Source organism: Rhinichthys klamathensis, unplaced genomic scaffold (genome assembly GCF_029890125.1).
Source record: "Rhinichthys klamathensis goyatoka isolate OS25496 unplaced genomic scaffold, OSU_Roscu_1.1 h1tg000050l_1, whole genome shotgun sequence".
In the NCBI taxonomy this organism is placed as follows: Eukaryota; Metazoa; Chordata; class Actinopteri; order Cypriniformes; family Leuciscidae; genus Rhinichthys; species Rhinichthys klamathensis.
In genome coordinates this window covers 2089749-2105647 of record NW_026606596.1, presented here as the reverse complement: position 1 = coordinate 2105647, position 15899 = coordinate 2089749, and the positions used below count along the sequence as shown (strand labels likewise).

The 15899-nt window shown below is 38.6% G+C and overlaps 1 protein-coding gene across 2 annotated transcripts in view; it reads right to left on the bottom strand.

Annotated features, from left to right (window-relative positions):
* Positions 1-1961: 1961 nt before the first annotated feature.
* tiam1a (TIAM Rac1 associated GEF 1a) overlaps positions 1962-15899 on the bottom strand; it is a 31050-nt gene continuing 17112 nt past the window's right edge. For both annotated transcript variants that reach the window (XM_056247706.1, XM_056247707.1), the window contains exons 14-25: positions 8606-8833; positions 8384-8452; positions 8123-8248; positions 7873-7981; positions 7031-7210; positions 6045-6163; positions 5799-5907; positions 5340-5398; positions 4849-4945; positions 4343-4430; positions 2905-3077; positions 1962-2596 (exon numbers count right to left, since the gene is read on the bottom strand). In XM_056247706.1, coding sequence (XP_056103681.1) covers positions 2076-2596; positions 2905-3077; positions 4343-4430; positions 4849-4945; positions 5340-5398; positions 5799-5907; positions 6045-6163; positions 7031-7210; positions 7873-7981; positions 8123-8248; positions 8384-8452; positions 8606-8833 — 1878 coding nt within the window. In that variant the 3' untranslated portion in view covers positions 1962-2075. The remainder of the gene's footprint in view (positions 2597-2904; positions 3078-4342; positions 4431-4848; positions 4946-5339; positions 5399-5798; positions 5908-6044; positions 6164-7030; positions 7211-7872; positions 7982-8122; positions 8249-8383; positions 8453-8605; positions 8834-15899) is intronic.

Genomic DNA, 15899 nt, shown 5'->3' with positions numbered 1-15899 from the left:
TGTTGGATGACAATCTTTGCTAGTGTTAGAAGAATGAGTTGATTTGAGACATATATGAAATGTTTTGGTAGTTTTAGTGCATTTTGAATGTGAAATTAACTGCTGTGCCAAGCTGAAAGTTGGTTAGGAGAATTATGTGAAGAGTTTTGAAAACCATGACCCAAGTTTTGAGAAATGTGTCCTAGCTATAGTAAAAAAAAACTGTAATATAAAGTGGGTCCCTATAAATAATAGGCCTATGTGAAAAGTATAGCCTACATTTTAGACACTAGACTAAGAAAATGTGAATAAGCTGAGAACATCACACCAAAAAACAAACAACTGAGGATTTAAACTGTTTTTGATATATTAATGCATCAAGAGCAGGAAATACTAATGACGTTTCAACTAGCTTTAAAAGTGGCTAACTGTGCTTGAACCTGAACACACTGTTGCCTCATCAACAATTCAAGGACAAAAATAACCCGCAGCAGGAGAGATGAGGAAATTATGGCCTGGCTTAGTTCCCATTAAAATGACTCATCTGTTCCCCTTCTGCGGGTGGAAAAATGCAGAAAAGATATTGTAGGACATTTTTTTTTTACTTTCGGTAAAGTCATTTCGTTGACGTATATTCATGAGGGGAACATTTCGCAGGGCATCACTGCCACCTTCTGGTTATATGCTTTCTCCCTTTGAAGTTTAAAATAAGGATTAGAGATTGGGACCCATTGGGACCAATCAGGTAGCAGCCTCCACTGAATTAACCAATCACAAGCAGGGGAGTCAAATTTTCACAGCGAAGTAAGATTTCAGCACAACACCAAACCTGAAGCCTTTTCATTTGTCGTTATAATCTGCTAAACATCTCAAGTGTTTTTTCTTCTTTTTTTCCATTTTCTTTTATTTAACAAGACAAGCCACTGTGTTTAAAAACCACACCAAACTTTATTTAAAACACCGCAAATGGGTGCCGTGTTGACAAAAGAACTGACCACATACAAAGTTATTTGGATAAAACTACAAATATAAATTAGGAAAATTTATTTTAGGATAATTATTTCCACAGTATGAACATACAGTCTCAAAAAGGCAGAGGGTAAAAGCAAGGAGTTTTTACACTTTTGTCTTAAATAGTCAATTTCATTCAAAAGGGATCCATGGAGGTGCAGTGATTGCATTTCACGTGGAAGGGCATCTCATCATGTGTTTAAAACACGTGGGTGTTCATCTGTGTCATTGTACAAAATACCATAAAAGACTCAAACTCTTTCAAATCTCATTCTCACCAAGTATGAACAGGACAAATCTGCTACATTTAACAGTTTTGTAGGGGTGCTTCAAATTATAATGCCATCTAAATGCCTGGCTGTTGAATTTACAAGCACACCAAAGCCCATAGAGGGAGGACTATGGGTAGTTTGATTTCATAACCGAAAAACTAATTATATTATTGCGGTTCTTACTTCAATATTCAAGTAGAAGAACATTTCTCTGCATGTTCGGTGAACAGTGATCTTTAATACTGGGTTGCTGGTGACCTATAAATAAAAGGGAACAAAGACAGCAAGCGAGGAACTGTTGGGTTTGTAACAGGAACGGCATTCAACAGCTAGTCGAAACTGTTGTGACACTTCCAGGGTATATTGCCACGCTCTACAAAATCACCTGCGTATAGCCATACAAAGAACTAGCGAGGTTATACGAACCATTACATCACAAACCCCTGAATAAAAAATAAAAAAAGAGGATACGAAGCACAACTGAACAGATCGACCACGATCTTGCGTTTAATAAAAAACAACAACAAAAATAAAAGATCAACTAAAAGAACATGTAGCTGCCTGTTGTATGTCAGTATGAAGCCTCTATAAATACATTGGCTGTACAGTTGGCATCTTTGAATGTTACTTGTGATGTCTGGATTCAAATGGCAGGAAGCCTGCGTTAAGGGTGGAGTGGTTTGAAGCATCAAGAAGTTTTTCAGTTCTGGCTATTCAGTAGGATTGTCAGTGCATCGTGTCTATAAGGCTTGGACTCAGCAGGTATCTGCCTTATTCTTGCACAAGTTCACAGTTTGCATACTCTCTCTCCGCTCAGAAGATGTCACTGTTGCAGCTGTTTTTAAAATCGTCCCTGCGAACCCAAATAACCTCACAGTCCCTCTCGGAAGCGACGCCCTCCACTGCGCACTGCTTTCTCAGGAGGGTCAACTTTGGGGGGGCTTGGGATTTTGGAGATTTGTCCTCAGAGAGTCCGTTAGGATCCTTGACTTCATCTCCTTCCACCGAAAGGGCCTCGAAGGATTCCTCCAGGCTCGGATCAGAGGAAGGGGCCCGGACGGACTGGCAGTACTCGTCGTCATCGCTGAGGATGTCCGTCTCCTTTACGTCATTCTGGTTTTCGTAGTGCTGCAGGTCAAACTGGTCCTCCACCCAGCGGTCTGTGTCCTGGATGGGCTGCTGGAGTTTCTGGAGTGAAGACGACAGCGGGAACTCTGTCGGGGTGATGGGTGACAGGTCCTGGGACGAGCCGTCGTCAAAAATCACACCTGTGTCTATGGTGAAACGATTACGGATCAGCTTCCGGCGGCCGAGGGTTCGAGATGGGTCTGAAACTGCAGATAAACAGTAAAGAGAGAGTGAATGCCAACTAGGTTTTTTATTCAGTAGACCTTTTTTTTTTTTCAAATAAAGAAAGAAAAACGGCAATATCATCTGGTGGTCACTAGGATTTAAATTTGTTATGTAATAATCTCACCCTAAAGCCTGAGACAAAAACTGCGGCTTTAATCATGTTAGCGAGAGAAAGACAGAGCGATATTGTGGGAGAGTTAGCAGGATATAGGAAGAAGAGCAGAGAGAAGGAAAGTGTTGCAGAGAAAAGTAATCAATGTTCAGTTTGCGTCAGACATCCCAAACCTACCCGCTCTGTTTATGGCGGGTCGTGAACCCTTTAGTGCACAAAGCCGTTTCCCTCCAAAGGGAATATACTGCTGATTTGGAGGTAAACTCTCTGTCTTCATTAACTGACGTCGTTGTTTTTCCCTCAGGATGGAATGAACTGTCTTTAGGAAGTCTTTTTTACTCTCTGGAGAGCTAAACAAACAACAACAAATTCAGATATTTTACTGAGGAATGGAAATATACAGTTTTAAACAATTTACAGTGGCCCCAAAAGTATGAAAATAAAGTATAATTAATAGTTCACCCGAACAGTTGATGGACCCCACTGACTTACATAGTATGGAGAAAAAAAATATTCCATACTATGGAAGTCAATTGAGTCCATCAACTGTTTGTTACCAACATTCTTCTAAATATCATCTTTTGTATTCAGCAGAAGACAAACTCGTACAGGTTTGGAACAACATGAGGGTGAGAAAAGGATGACAATTTTCAATTTTGGGTGAACTATCCCTCTAAGCTACACTTAAATTTATGAATGCTATTTTGCAAACAGCGATTATTTTTATTTAAAGACAGATAGTACACACATTTTTCAAATCAAAAATTTCTCAAAAACAAGTTTGAGACACTTTTCAAAATGAAATGTCTCAAAAAAGCTCCAGCAACCTTTATCATCAGATGCCACTTGTTTGGATATTTTTTGTTGTCTAATCAATGCAATGATATTCAAACATTTTTAAGAGTGTCCAAATGCTTTTTGGGGCCATTATAGTTCTTTTTTTTTATTGGCCTGTAGGTCCTATTTTTACACAAAGATTACACATCATCTCTCTTAGAAATACCTTTTAGTTGAAGGACTAGAGCCATGAGATCATTATTAAGGGGATAGTACCAAAAGAAATCTCATCATTTACTCACCCTTATGTCATTCCAAACCTGTAAGACTTCAGATCATCTTTAAAACACAAATTAATATATTTTTAATGAATGTTTCTCCTTTGAAAATCCACTAACCCAAAACTTTGCTTCAAAAAGAACAAATGAAGTTTATTCTTGTGTTACACAAGCATGTTTGAGCTTCTATGTACCATATCTGCCTTCGTGTCATTGCCTATTCGTGAATAAAACCCTAAATTAAAATGTTCATCATACAAAGCAATCTTACTTTTTCAATTTCAATCTTCTATATGAACTTTTCTCAAAGTATTGCGTGCGTGGACTTTCAATAGATAGATTTCTGTTCCTCTCTTAGATTTCAATAAAAATATCTTCATTTGTGTTTCAAAGATGAATGAAAGTCTTCAGGTTTGGAACAACATGAGTAATTGATGACAGAATTTTCATTTTTGGGTGAACTAAGTTCCTTGTGCGTTAGTTTTTCTTTGCTTTAGTTTGAAGTCTATCTGTCAGTTTTCAGGGCTTAGGTGTGCATGGCGTTCTGGACTTCATCTCACCTGCAGCAGATGTGGAAGGTCCTCTCAGGTCTACCTTCAGATTCTGACCTCATGTGAACAACCTCACACAATGCAGATCCCTCGGAATCTGAGATGAAAGAAACATCAGGTTAACTGTATGCTGGTAAAAGGACTGTGGGAAAGCCCATAAAAACCTCTTCAATGGTAGTACAATGAAAAACATTCAAAAACCCATGAGATCAGGACAGGGTTAATGAACCTCATGGAAGACACAGACCCTGGGACAATGAACAAGAGTGCAGACCCCAAGTTCCTGTAGGATGACCTTTGACCATCCACCATCAATAGGGAATAGCAACATTCTGGCCTGAGCCCATAAAAGTTCCACTGAGCCAAAAGCAGACTTTACTAAGCTAATCAGGGTTCATGGGATGAAAAATGCATTGCTCGCACTGTACAAGTGAATCTACAGCTTGAAGCTAATAAACCACACAATTCTCAATAGGTCCGTGGGAAAAGAATAAGACTAGTAGACCAAAACTTACTTGGGAGGTTGCGAACTTGGAGAGCATCTGTAGAGATCATGTGTCTAAAACGAAACGGGTCTCGTTCATCAAGGACTGACGCTCTGTGAGATCCACCCTGAGACAAAACAACACCAAAAATATGTGAGCACACTTAAAATACATCATTATGCCGTCAACCACCTGACACACTGAAAACAAGTTAGGGAAGTGATATATTCTCCAAACCACATTATAGTTTTATAATATTACAAACAAGTGAAAGGTTGATGATAGTCCATGATCCGAGTCCATGGTCACAGAGTGAGCCATGTGAAATAAGCCGAAGAGACAGCAGAAATTAATCAATTACAAGATAAGGGCATCCCTGTTTCACACTCAACAATGTGCCCTTCAATAAAACAAAAACTACACCTCTTAAAAGCGCTAGTCCGGGAGCACTTAAACTTAGCTCTGCAAGCCTATGTCACATCTCCATTAATGAATAATGAAGAAATGGAAAAAGCACTTACAATTTTTTTCTTGTGCTTGGAGCAGTCTTTATACACAAAAACAACTGCCGTTTTGAAAACTGAAGGAGAAAAAAAAAATGAAATAAAACATTAATACAAGACACACAAAACCATACAAACATTCACAATAGAGAAGCTTGGGGCTCTTTTCAGAATAGTCACAGTAAAAACGTGACCGGGTGAAACTGCTAACTTCAATGGCAAAATGACCCATTTTTAAAGAATCTGAAGGGTTTCTTCTTCTAAAATGTCTCAGCCAGAGGAAAAAAAAAGACTGAATGTGTATAAATGCAACTTTAATGCCTTAAGAGTCGCAGGACAAGGTGGTTCCTCTAATGCCATTGTGCCCAAAGACACAGCTGGCCTTTACTGATGTAGGAAACCATTACTGTAGAGAACAGACTAATGAATAAGAGAACAGTATTCTATTTCAGGAAAAAGCGCTTCACGAGCACTCACCGAACGCAGCCAGCTCTGTGTCTCTCTTCCCCTTCATGAGAGAAGAGGGTGGGTTGATCCAGACCACAGTGTCGTGCAGCAAGAGGTCACCCATTGACAGATCAGCAACCTAGGATGCAAGTAAACAGCTGTAAAGCCAAATCTACTCACTTTTAGCGAGTTAGGTGACGTCAGTGTGCATATCATGACATTTGGTGGTGGCATTAAACTAATTGTTGATGCTTCCTAAGGGAGACTCTATTGTACCTCTTTCTTCTCAGAGCTCTGCTCACTGATGAGTTGGTCAAACACCGCTCCATACTCCTCGTGAATCTTCTGCATCTCATTTATGTGACTGGCCACTTTGTTCATGGCTTTCATAGCAACTACGAAAAGAAAAGAGACTCAGTAAACTGCAACTAAAGTCAATTATACAGAGAGTTACAAGCTACAACCCCTAGTTGGGACTGGATTCAATCTGAATCTGTAGCCACATTTAAAACTTTGCTTTACAGTTGGTAAAGGTTCAGGACCATTTTCAATTTAGAATTACACTGGCTTTTTTGTTTCTGTAGCTTTAAGAATATATACAAATTACCTCTATTCTGATTGGCAGGGCTGCAAGATTTTGGGGGGATAAATCTTGTGATTTTTCTGATAAAAATTGCAATTTAAAATGTGATTTAAAAAAGGTATAAGAATTAAAATGTGATTTAAAAAAGGTATAAGAATGCAAAATTGATATGTCAGAACGACTATGAATAATAATAATTATTATTATTAGTAGTAGTACAAGTAGTAGTAGTAGTAGTAGTACCAGTAGCATAAGAATAAGAAATATTAAAATAGTGAATATTTCACTGTAATAAAGTAAACTGTACAACTGTAAAATTACAATACTAATTTTTATAGGGATCCCTCAAAGCTTCCCTTTTGTTGACAACAGCCGGTTTATAAGTGCTTATCATTACAAGTTTGGGAAGACGGTTGGTGCATGTTGCTTTCCCAAATGCAAGATATGGTTTTATTATTTCAATTAAATCACGCAGCTCTACTGATTGGCTAATATTTTACACATAGAAGCTAGTATAGTTTGCACTTGCTATGCATTGTTACTGGGAAGAGCAAGCACATTTCAAAAGAGCTAGCAAAATCCTGTTTTTTGTGATCTTTTTTAAAAACCTGCTCATCATATTACTCTATAGTTCCATTCGTGGTCTAACATTAGTTAGTATCTGATTCTTCATATTTACCATCCAGGTGGTAGTGTTCCTCGCTGTCTGGGTCGGTGAGAGAGTGAAGCTCCCTCAGGAGTAGTGGGTATTTTAGGACTCTCTGAATGGGTTTGATCAGGTAGGACTCCAGCGTGGAGGAATGCTGCTGCCTGGGGTTCCTCTCAGCCAGGAACGCCTTGAACACCGGGTCTGTTTTAGCTGCAACAAAAGATTGGAGAAATAATAGGATGGCACAAGAACTACATATCAGTGGTATCCTCAAACTAGACTTTAATTTGGACAGGGTCTTATGTCAATATACTCAGCCCATGGTGTTCAAGACAAGAACTACACATTCAAGTAATTCTTAGTTTTCTCAACTGCCAGAATGTTAGCCTCACATTTTATACTCAAACACATTTAACCATACAAATATTAGTCAGTCTCTCATTGTCTTTAAAACTTGAGCCACTTTTCCCACAGGAACCATCTACATTCACATACATCAGTGAAAAAGCTTTGGTGCCTTAGGGAATTGATTTTTTTTTTTACAGTAGACCCTTAAAAGGGGTCATCATTCTTCAGAAAAAAAAAACCTTTGGGGTACATCATTACCATGTGAGAGAGTAAAAAACACCCTCTAGCTTTGAATACATTCTGAAAACTGGCCTTTGGCAGGGGGTTGGGGTTTGGGGTTTGAAAAAAAGAACTAAGAAAAGTGGCAAACGTAGAAAGCGAGCAAGCACTTAAACTATCCAGTCATTGAACATGACACTGAAATGACAAGATACCTCAAAGATCTAAAGGCGTTCTTGTCCTTTAAATCAGTGCTAAATGTGCTAATGCTAGTAAACCAGTCTCTGAGAGTGCAGTGGTGTTACCTTTGGTAAGGACCTTGGGGACCTTTGTGTGGCTGGCACAAAATGCACTGTAGATTTTAAAACGGTCCGCATAGTACAGGAAGGATCCGCCAAGAGAAAACAGAACTTTCTGGAAGTTCGAAGAGAATGAATTAGAAAACAAAGAAAGTTTCATAGAATGTACAATTAGTAGATAGTGAGCTTGTTTTGGTGCGAAATCATATTAAGCATCTACTCAGACTAGTATCTAATCTGACTAATATAACTGCACCTTGAACTGATCCACTCTCTCCAGTTTGTCTAAATCTGGAACTAATCTGGTTCCATCTTCCAGAGTTTTCAGAAACTCCACTTGGAATTCCACCATCTCCGCCAAGTTTCCAAAAAGCACATCCAGCTAGGAATGTAAAGAGAATAAGAGAATCTTAAAGCCAATACCAATAACATTTTCAGAAGATGATAATATTGATCAAGAATTTTTAAAATATTAATAATAATAATAATAATAATAAACACTAATGAAATATCTCACCTCATCCTGAGAAAGGAAGCTCTGCTTCTGCAGGGGGTTCAGGTAGCGCTCTATCAAAATGTTTAGGTCCTGTAGAGAGACAGACTTTTTCATGATTTGGTTCAGTGTAGCTTTTACCAATCAGGAGTGATTTTCATGTTTATTCTGTGTGGACATTCAGGACCGTTTCTATTTTAAAATAGAAACACACCATGCTTTGAAAACACAGCAGAAGATACTGACCTTAACATAGGTCCTCTCAGTGTCCACCAGCTCACTGATGACTTTACGGAGTTTATAAGCATCGGAGAGCTGGCGGGGGGTGAAGAGAACAGGCATGGGTGTGATGGGGCTGGGCACACATGATGAAGAGGAGGAAGATGTGGAGGAAGACGAGGAACAGAAAACGGGACCCTCGGTGGAATTCATGTCATGAAGGTTGCGGCAAAAAGCAGTCACCTGCTCCGTACTCTGTGGAGGGAAACGATTTCAATTTAAACACCAGAAACAGCTAAAATGTCAGTACAAAATAGCATTTAAAAAAAAAAGCCATGCAGGAGTGGAAAATCGACATATCTATTGATAAATCCTGTTCAAATTTCCTTTCATCATCCTCAACTTGTCCATTTAAATTAGGTAAAGCAAATAGCAAAACATTGTTTTAAAAGACTCATTTTAAGAGAATTAAAAAATACTTAAATGTAAGAGAAGCATATGAGGGTTATCCTCAGAGTGAAAAAAATGGAAATAAATAAATACATAAGATTATATACAAATACAATTACTACAAATATTATAATATATTATTTAGCACAAAACGTATATAACCACATAAACACAATGCAAGAAATGCTACAATGACAATTAACAAATTCTTTAAATTGAAAGTCTTGATCATGCAAAAAAAAAAAAAAAAACGCTCTAAAATGTTCACCAGCAACAGGAACACACTCAGTTATTCAGAGCATTTAAGAGTCAGAAAGAAGCATTTCCAGTTCCAAACAAACACATTCAGCGAGTTTCTGGCTTTACTCCAAAGACAAGGCGCATCATGCCTTATGAACGCTAGGGTAAAGTGTAATTAGACCCTTTTAAAGTTATTTACTGCACAGACACTTCTGTGTCAGATCTCTGAAAGGACAGATCTGTAATTTAGTACTGAACAGTTCGTCTCTTTGGGAAATCTGGCAGTGGATAGATTTTCCATCAAAGAACATGTCAACAAAGAGAAGGCTACACGCTGCCCTTAGCCAAGATTATTTCAACTTCCCACCATTCAACTCACTCCCTCACTCAACTCTTTCACTCTCTCATTCAACTCACTCACTCCTTCCCCTTGTACTACAGAGCTATCACAGAGAAACATTACACAATAGATATTAATACACATCATCAAGCTTCCAAATACCTGAAATAAAACTATTAACATCCACCTAAACGACACAAACCTGTCCAAAAAGACAGATTTCGTTCCAAAAGATCTTCAACCAGTGTCACATCTCGTATGTCACAGGATGAAGTTTAAAGCCAGCACAACTGCAAGAGCTCATGCTCAGGGTGATGTTCAGGAAGAGGTGGAACAGATTCACGAAGACAGGAGGAACGGAGGACAGATGGGGCTTCCAGCTGAATGAATTCCTCTCTGATAAACACACAGTGACGGACTGACAAAAAGCCTGCACACCCCAGCATGCCTTAACCAGCCTGGACAGCCAGGAGAGAGGTGGAGCGATGTAGGGAGATATGAGTAAGGAGCTCTGTCGTTTTTCCGGGTTAAATAAAACTTAAGCTTTATTTACAAGATCTGTGGTATGCTGTCGGTTAACAGAAAATGGACTCTATCCTTGTTCTGTGAATACAACATCAAAAAACATGTACAGTAGTGCACCTACAATTAAAGTCTTTAGGGCAAGCATTCAGGTGTACAATAAGTGTGAATCCAATTTTTCCTAAGCATGAATTAAGTAAAAAACAAACAGCTACGTGAGCTGAAAGGTCCGATCATACTAGTGACATTTCTGTGAAATTCTACAAGCACAAAAAGATCCATTGTCATTAGTGTAGTAATGAAGTACCGCTCGCATACAATTATATTTTAAACCAAGCAGATTTCTGTTGGTCAATGCTGCAAACCCGTTGGGAAATCTGCGCGAGGAACTTTTCGCCCCATTGCAAAATTAGTAAAAACAGAAATTTGCCAAACAACAGTAAATGTGACCGCACCTTAATGCACTTGCAATAGAAGTCTATGGGTCGTTCCAGCAGGTTTAAAGGAGAAATTTTAGGCCTGGTTTCACAGGCAGGGTTAAGATTAAGCCAGAATTAAGACTATTTATTTAAGATAAATAGAAAATTTAAGTAGCTTTTATGAACATGCCTTAAAAAAAACATTAATGGTGTGTATCTTGAGACAAAACAATGGCACTGACATATTTAATATATGTCAGTGCAAGTTAAAACTGCTGAAATTTATATATTTCTCTAAAGCACTCATGATTTTTTTTGTACAAAAGCATGCTATATGAGCTGTAAATTTTTTTTTTTTAAATTACTCTTTTAAAGAGGGACTCGTTTTCTAGGTGGATGAACTTGTTTATGCTCTACAGTTACAACTCCTATGGTTAGAATATGTTCCATGTAAACAGTGCTTTATAGGTAGTTAGTTACCTCATGTCTTTTCACACAAAAACCAAGTGAGAGCAATTGGAAATTCCTTTTCAGCTAGTCATGACATGATTTGAAAGATTAGATATAACTTTGCAAAGACTGGCTTGGTAAAAATCACACCCGCCCCTGCGCCCAATGCTAAAACATGTAAATGCTACAATTATACTATCAAAACACTGTGACAGTTGTTAGTGCTGCTACAGTACAAATCTATTATTTTATAAGGTAATTGGCTGTATTATAGAACTTAAGTTGTATTTAGCCCAGAACATCCCAGTTTAAATGCTCAAATTGTCCTATATGCAACACTAAGCCGCTAAATCTAACATAATACACAGGGTGTTCGAAAATGGAGCCCATGAACTGTTATGTAATGCTGAGTAAGTATCACACACACAAAATCAAACACACTCAGGCTCACCAATTGCAGCATGTCATAGATGGACTCTGAAGAACGTTTGGAGTTCTTGTATCTCCACAGCACAGACATTCTGCCCCTCAAAGTTCACAGAAGTCACAGCAGGGCGACCCATAATAAACACACAGGAAGCGCCTCAACCTCCAGCTTATCTTTGCGTGCAAAACGTGTCACTACCAGACCATGAGAGCGAGGACGGAGCTTCTCCGACCAGAAACAGATAAAGCAAATGAGTCTTTTCCACTACCAACTCTACAAGCCACGATAGCTTCCCTGTCCAACACAGCCTCCTCCCTCCTTTCCTAGAATTTCTCCCTACGTCTCTGCTTGTCTGAGCTGGTTTCTAGCCGGATGGATGGAATGGGGATCTGACAGCTGTGGTGGTACAGTAAACACACAGAGAGAGGGAGAGAACGAGAGAGAGAGAGAGAAAATAATAATAATCTTGTCGGCAACAGGATGAAGATGACAGAAGGGGAGGGGGACACAACAAGCATCACATCATAACACAGCTGGGAAAAACACAGCTTTCTCAGGTGAAAATGTCAACATGCCGAGAATAAAGAGGACAGGTGTGGCACAATGTTTGTCTTTATGGTGAAAGTATAGAAAAGAACAACCATAGGCAGAGATGGGTTTGCCAGAACTGTGGCGCAGTAGTTAGTGAACAGGTTCTTGATATGTTGATCTCAGATGTTCAGGCAAGTGATACAGGTTCAAACTGGCTTGAAACATGTTCTACTCTAAACTCCTCCCCTTTTTCCTTAAACGTTTCCTGTCATTCTCTACTGTGTGTGTGTATATAATATATATATATATATATATATATATATATATATATATATATATATATATATATATATATATATATATATACATACATACACACACACACACACACTACAGGGCTGTTGAATGCTTTAATCTGATTGGGTAACGAACGTACTAAGGTGTGAAAATTCTTTTGGGAAACGCACGGCAGTAGTTCCAGGCAGGTCTAGACCGCATTACAGTTCCATATCACCTCGCCAAATGATTTTAATTAATTTATCTTACAGCCTACAACAGAAAAAGTGACGAAACCCACAACGACACTGACCAAGCAAATACATATAGTTTCCATGTTTTTTGCCACTAAATTATGTTTTATTATGTACGGAAAGCATTCTGTCTTTCTCCCGCTCTCTCTCCCACTCAAACACACATACATACAGTACGAACACACACTGTTGTCAGTGCTGCTCTAATGATTTTATGAGTAAAATAGTTAAACAACTTAAAAGCTACATGAATTTCTCACAAGTGAGGTAATAATGGCCCTGATCTTGGAGCAGATAAACTTAGTTTTGCTATTAGTAGAGACGCTGCTGCCGAACACTGCTGAGAGACGCACTCCGATAATTCACATACGCTTAATCTCCCTCTTTTTCTCTCTCTAATAACTGCATAAATCTACTTTCAATGGCTTAAGTCTCCGTTACTAGCTCTAAATTTACGTTTTGGAATTGGCAACGGAGGCTTGGGGTTAGATGCGTAAGAAGTTTAGTCCTACACCACGAGTGTTTTAAGGACAAAAACCTGAAAAACGTTTTGAAATACTTAATCTGAACAATCTTTTAAGGTATAGGAACCGTAGTACTAGCAGAATAATTGACTTTGGGCCATTGAATTATACCATATATAATACACAAATTAAAAAAAAAAAAAAAAATCTAAATCATAACCGGAGCTAAAACAAAAGTGTCATATATAAGGCTCGAAAAATGTTACAACAAAGACAACAAAACCCATATTGGAAAACGTGGGTATTGTTAAATGCTAATCAAACCTCCACCCATTCAGCCAGTGCTCCATCACGAGTTCCAACCTGCTTGCTTTATTAGAAGAGCTAATGACTAACTCTCAGGGAAAGTTAGCAGACCCACAGTCACACACACTTGTCAGGAGTGTTTATTTGCTTGTTAACTCATCTTATCAATGCATAGACTCATAGAAGTCAGGAAGAGGAATGTTTCCTTCTCTGGAAAGCAGAGACATGCCCTTATCAGGCTCTGAAAGAGACTTCTCAACTGCACAAATTAAATGTTCTATGTCTTGAAGGAGCTTTCACATTCAAAACTGTGTGTGGAATTATATCCATGGTTATCTAAACATCACTGCATTTTAATTGTAACCTTTAAATGTAAAAGCAAACATTTCAGACTTGTTTAGCATGCATGCTACCAAAGCTCAAATATGAAATATGAAAGTACAGCTCTGCTTTAATGGCAGAACAGCATTGGTTTGCATGCCCAAGTCTAGAAACACCTCTGCTTATCCAATTTCTCTCTCTTTCTCTCATAACTCACCTTACACACAAGCTTAACGGCTTTGCAGCACCTCAGAGCATTTATGACTGGCAAAACATGCAAATCCATAAATTTCTCAGGAGATTTCATGGGATGCAGGTTGTAACAAGCATAAAGCTCCACATCATGTACATCCTCAAACCAATCACGATTAAAAGAATCCTTCAGTACAAACCTCCTCTCCTTCTCTCACACACATACACACACACACGCTGATGTGAAAAGTCAATATTTAGACAGTTAACAGCCCAAATCCATGAACTTGCATTCGTATTTCTCTCCAGAGTGATAACTCGAGGGCAAAGCTGCTCGGCTGGCTGAACCTGCATTGTAGATAAGTCTAGAGACTGGCAGGGGAAGAACTTCTTTGGGTTTAGCAGGATGTTGAACCACCCTCTGTGAGATACATGCAGTCATTATCGAGCTTGGAAAAATAATGAAGTCCTCCTGTCCTTTGTCTTCTAGGTTGTCTGTTTCCTCCGGCGGGTTTCTCCATAATTTATCAGCGTTAAGCGATTCGAATCGATGTGCATAATCAAGCAATTAGAATGCAGAGCTAATTAAAGGAGATGTCCCCCTCTCTTTCACCCTCGTCTCAAAGCGAGAAAAGAAAACATAAGTGACGTGAGATAATAACGATAACCGGCCGTGTGATTAATATGGGAAGAGAGAGAATGAGAGAAAATGAAGCTCATAAATTATGCCCAGCTGAATCAGCTTCTCTCTGCCTGTCTTTCTGTCAAAACCACATACAAATACAAAACAATAGAGAGTACAGTGTAAGAGAAAGCTTTCAGTTGTGCTTTTAAGAACTAAAAAACTGAATAGACCAGAGAAAATGTGTAAACTTGGTAAAATGAATGTCTGAATAGAGATCTAATTCTGTTTTCTTTTGATCCTTTTTGTTGGTTTAAGGAACACACACACACACACACCCCTATCATCATTATCAGGATATTCCAAAGGGGTAGCCTAAATTACATTTTCTTGCCCCCTAAATTTACTCATCATAGACAACTTTCTGCATTTTTTAATTTTTAATAAATCGTTTAGTAGGTTTATTTGGCATTTGAATTAAAATGACATCGGTATGTCCTCATTATGTAACGGGCATGGAATTTTGTTCAGGAATCTGACTATACTAGTTGCACGGTATCTGTTTAAAGAAGTGAATCAAGAGCTTGTTTGGGAATCAGGCTACACTGTTTGCACTGTGTTTTTTGATTCACTTTAAAGAAAGGGGTCATAAGAGCCATTCATCCAGGAATCGGACAACACTGATCATCAGTGCTGTGCATTTCATTTTGTACATTCAGTAGAGTTATTGCTGAATAAGTATTGCAGGAAACTGTCAGTATTTTAGTACAGCGTTCCTTTTGCATTACATGTGCGTGTGAGAACCATTAACACAACTGAGCGAGAAGCAGTAAACCAGAATTAGACTCTCCCTTCCCCGGTTTGACAGTAGCTGCGTTTACATGGACACTTATAATCGGATTGACGGCTCAATCGGACTAAAAAACCTTCATGTAAACACCTTAATCGATCCGATTGAGCTCAATCCGATTGAAATTTCGAATGGATTGAAAGGGGTGGTTTACTCCTTTTGTAATCCAATCGAGAGAACATGTAAACACTTGATCGGATTGAAAACCGAAACTAAAAGGACTGCGCATGTGCAATGACGTTGAAATAGCGTAATGAGTATGACGCACGGAACGAGCTGTTCTTCCTGTTGAATAAAGTGAATATAAATGAGTGTTCCGTTATTAAAAAATTCTCATTTCACTCAGCGTCTGTGAAGTGAAGCAGGACAACGTCCCACCAGTGCTTCTTTCAGATTATCATCCATGGACGACTGGTTTTGGGCGCGGGGTTTTACTGCGTGACATAAGCAGCACGGCAAAACGGTTCAAGCTCATCGTCTATAAAATCATGACCATAGACGGATAAATATTAAGTCTACTGTTTAAAAAAAAAAAAAAGAACCAATAGACGAGAATAGTTATGCGCGAACAGCGGCATATTCGTGCAGTGTGCGCGCATGTCAAAAAATCAATTCCGATTTGAATCTTGTGACATATAAACGAGCACATCAACCCGA